The following is a 3744-nucleotide window of genomic DNA, read 5'->3' as shown; positions in this document are numbered from 1 at the left end:
ATATATATATATATATATATATATATATATACACATGTACATTAGTGAAACTATTATATCACATCATAATAGAGATGTTAATGTTTCACTTTTGAGGCATAATATCAAAACAGTGTAAGAGATATGAGATTGCTCTGGGCTCGCTTTAGGCAAGAGGTCGAAAATTTTTTTGGCCCATGACACTCTATGGATCCTATGTAAGGCAAGTGTAAAATTTGAATGAAATCGGTTGGGTAGTTCTCGTGTGTTAGTGATCCAGATAGACAGACTTTCTCAGTTTTATATATATATATATAGATATATGACTTTCTCCAAAAACTGATCAAATTTAAAAGTGAAAACAACCAAATCACTTTCATCCCTGTAGAAATTAGTCGGGATTTATATGACTACAATTTCAGCTATTTCAGCTTTTTAAAAAAAATTAACATTCTCAGTCATTTAGCACTAATAAATGCAAGTTACATAAAAGACAACAGGTAAATTCATAATGATAAAAGAACCAACTTACTTAAGTAGATCAATAAGTTCATTAACATGATGATGCAGAGTATATTCTGTCATTTTCCTGGCGGATTGGTGGCCTCAATTGGAACCACTGCAAATAAAAGGAGCAATTTCAAAAATTGCAAATACTTAAAAAGAAGTTCTGTGACTCAGTTACCCTTAAATTCAGCAAAAATCTTTTTTACATTATTCAGTGAATACTTCCTGGTTTAACCCTTTCATTACCAACCTGGCTGAAACTGGCTCTGTAGTACAAATGTCTTGTTTTCATAAGTTGTGAATTAAAATCTTCCACCAAACCTTAGTCACAATTTATGTTCCTAACACTAGTTTATTGATAACTAAGTTATTTTACTAAATTTTTTGTTATATTTCAAATAATTGAAAGAAACAAAGAGCATCTCAACAGAAATATGGTAACGAAAGGGTTAAAATGTTAGCATGTGAATTGAGGGAGATTTGATCATTACTTCTAGCAGACCGAGTGACAATATACAGGCACATCTTTAAAGTTTTTGATCAGAGATTTGTATCGCTAATAAAAGTTCATGTGTAATACTTTATCATGTATAGTAGACATTTCAGTTATGGGGCTTATATAGTTTTAAAAACTTTATTATATCATGTATAACATAAAATGCTGCACAACAAGATAATCATCTGTAATTTAATATATCAGGTTTCAATATTTTCATTTGAGTTAAAGTAGTGAGCTGGTAGAATTGTTAGCACGCAGGACAAAATGCTTAGCAGCATTTCATCCAGCTTTACGTTCAGAGTTCAAATTTCTCCAAGGTTAACCTTACCTTTCATCCTTTTGTAGGTCGATAAAATAAATACCAGTTGAACACAGGGGTCAATGTAATCAACTTATCCCTTTCCTCAAAATCGCTGACCTTGTGCCAAAATGTGAAACCATTTGAGCAGACAAAATGCTTAGCAGAATTTCTTCTGCATTTATATTGAATTCAAATGTTGCTGAAGTCAACTTTGCCTTTCATCAAGGGTTGATAAATAAGTACCAGTTGAGCACTAGTGTTGATGTAACCAACTAGTATCTGTTGCTAAAATTTCATGAAATATACTCATGATATATATAAAAAAAAAAAAAATTACCAAGAAATAAAGCTTAAGTACATTATTAGTTTTTTTTTTTTTTTTGTCTTAATAAAAGTGGATAGAGAAAATTTTATATGTACCCTCAATTCTAAAATGGACTTTGCTGAAAAATAAGTGCCATACATGGAATTTTACAATAATAGTTGCACATCTTAAAGTAATGCAACACCTTCCTATATACTCTTTCCTGAAATGCCAAAAACCAGGAGTAAACCCTCTGGAAAATTTTCACTCTCCTTCAATATCCATGAACTTTGTCCAAATTAAATCCCACCAATCATCTTTTGTTATTTACACACAAACTATACATCCTACTCCTATCTGAAGACACAAATCTCTCAACTCCTATCAGCTGTCCAGGCTACACTTTTTAACCTACTTTAACTCCAAAAGATGATGTCTGCACTTTTATGTTAACTCCAATCCCTTTGCCACTCACTCTCTCATTTGGATCTCAGTAATGATGACTTCCAGTTACCCTGGATCAGTCTCTCTTTTTCACTACCCCAAATTCATCTAAACTTCTATTACTTTTCTAACTGCTTGAAACACCAGCATCTCTTCAACTATACTCCCTCCTATATTGAGGACATATCTAACTTCATGTCTCTCCACAATCATTGTTCTCACTGACTTCAACATTTACAACTCTTCATAGCTATCTCATTCATCCTACATCAATGCTGCTAGTGCTGAAGTTGAATGTTTTGCAATCCTCAACTTTTCTTTAACTTGTCTCGTTCTACACACTTCTCACATTTACACTGAAACACCTTTGAGCTGTTTCTCATCTCCAAACCTAATCCATACCAAATTGTAATCAACCTATTTCTTTATTGCCCACAAGGGGCTAAACATAGAGGGGACAAACAAGGACAGACAAAGGGATTAAGTCAATTACATTGACCCCAGTATGTAACTGGTACTTAATTTATCGACCCCGAAAGGATGAAAGGCAAAGTCTACCTCAGAGGAATTTGAACTCAGAATGTAAAGGCAGACAAAATACCACTAAGCATTTCGCCCGGCATGCTAATGTTTCTGCTAGCTCGCCACCCTACTGTAATCATCCCTGTACCAATTGGGTCATCCAACTACTGCCTCATCACAACTACACCACACGCATCCACATACCAAACAATACCTGCTTTGCCACACACTCTATGATACTTCAAGTCAACCAACAGGTCACAACCCTGCCAATTTTATGCTACTGTCCTAACAAAAATGTGTTTCACTTTTGATTCATCAGTAACAGCTAGAATGGGTGATGACTGAAACTATCATTTTTAAGCAAGTCCCACCACATCCAGCACACAGCAAAAATCCAATGCCCTCAAGTAGATGCAGGCATGGCTTTGTAATAAGAAGATTGCTTCCCAACCACATAGTTTCAGGTTCAGTCCCACTGTGTGGCACCTTGGGCAAGTGCCTTTTACTAGTCTCAGGTCAACAAAAACCTTGAGTAGATTTGGTAGGTGGAAACTGAAAAAAAGCCTGTCATGTGTGTGTGTGGGTGGGTGTATCTTTGTCCCCACTACCATCATTTGACAACCAATGGTGATGTGTTTATGTCACTGCAACCTAGCAAGTTTGGCAAAAGGGGCCAATAGAATAAGTACTAGGCTTACAAAGAATAAGTCCTGGGGTCAATTTCTTTGACTAAAAAAACCCCTTTAAGGTGGTGCTCCAGCATGGCCGCAGTCAAATGACTGAAATGCGTAAAAGAATACAAGAATAAAGTGTTTCACTCATAGTTGAGCTGAAGTTCAGGCAAAAAGCAAGGTCTACAACATCTGGCAAAACTCACCCATTCAAAAAGACATTTATCCAACAAAACATGACTGCATGCATTGTATCGTGTTCAAGTTATCCTTTCACAAATGGATTTTCCCCAACTTTACGAAATCTTATTTCTCAACAATAATACTTCGCAAATGTCTCCTTCAGGTAAAACCACCAATAGAAGAGAATATGACCAAAAACATGCAGCTGTGGTAGGTTATACAAAGGTGAAACATGCTGCCCACTCAAAATAAGGGTAGAGGAACATTGCAAAGCTGTGACATGAGGAGATATTGATAAATCGGGTATAGCTGATCATGTATGGAAAAATGG

The 3744-nt window shown here is 35.5% G+C and overlaps 1 protein-coding gene across 1 annotated transcript in view; it reads right to left on the bottom strand.

Annotated features, from left to right (window-relative positions):
- The window catches only part of LOC106868733 (gamma-tubulin complex component 2), an 82786-nt gene that overhangs the window by 71725 nt on the left and 7317 nt on the right, over window positions 1-3744 (bottom strand). The window contains exon 2 of the mRNA XM_014914131.2: window positions 512-598. Within this exon, the coding sequence (XP_014769617.1) occupies window positions 512-564 (53 nt within the window). The 5' untranslated portion in view covers window positions 565-598. The remainder of the gene's footprint in view (window positions 1-511; window positions 599-3744) is intronic.

This window comes from Octopus bimaculoides, chromosome 4, assembly GCF_001194135.2.
Source record: "Octopus bimaculoides isolate UCB-OBI-ISO-001 chromosome 4, ASM119413v2, whole genome shotgun sequence".
NCBI classification, from domain to species: Eukaryota; Metazoa; Mollusca; class Cephalopoda; order Octopoda; family Octopodidae; genus Octopus; species Octopus bimaculoides.
Note: the sequence above shows the minus strand (reverse complement) of the source record. Positions and strands in the feature narration are given on the sequence as shown.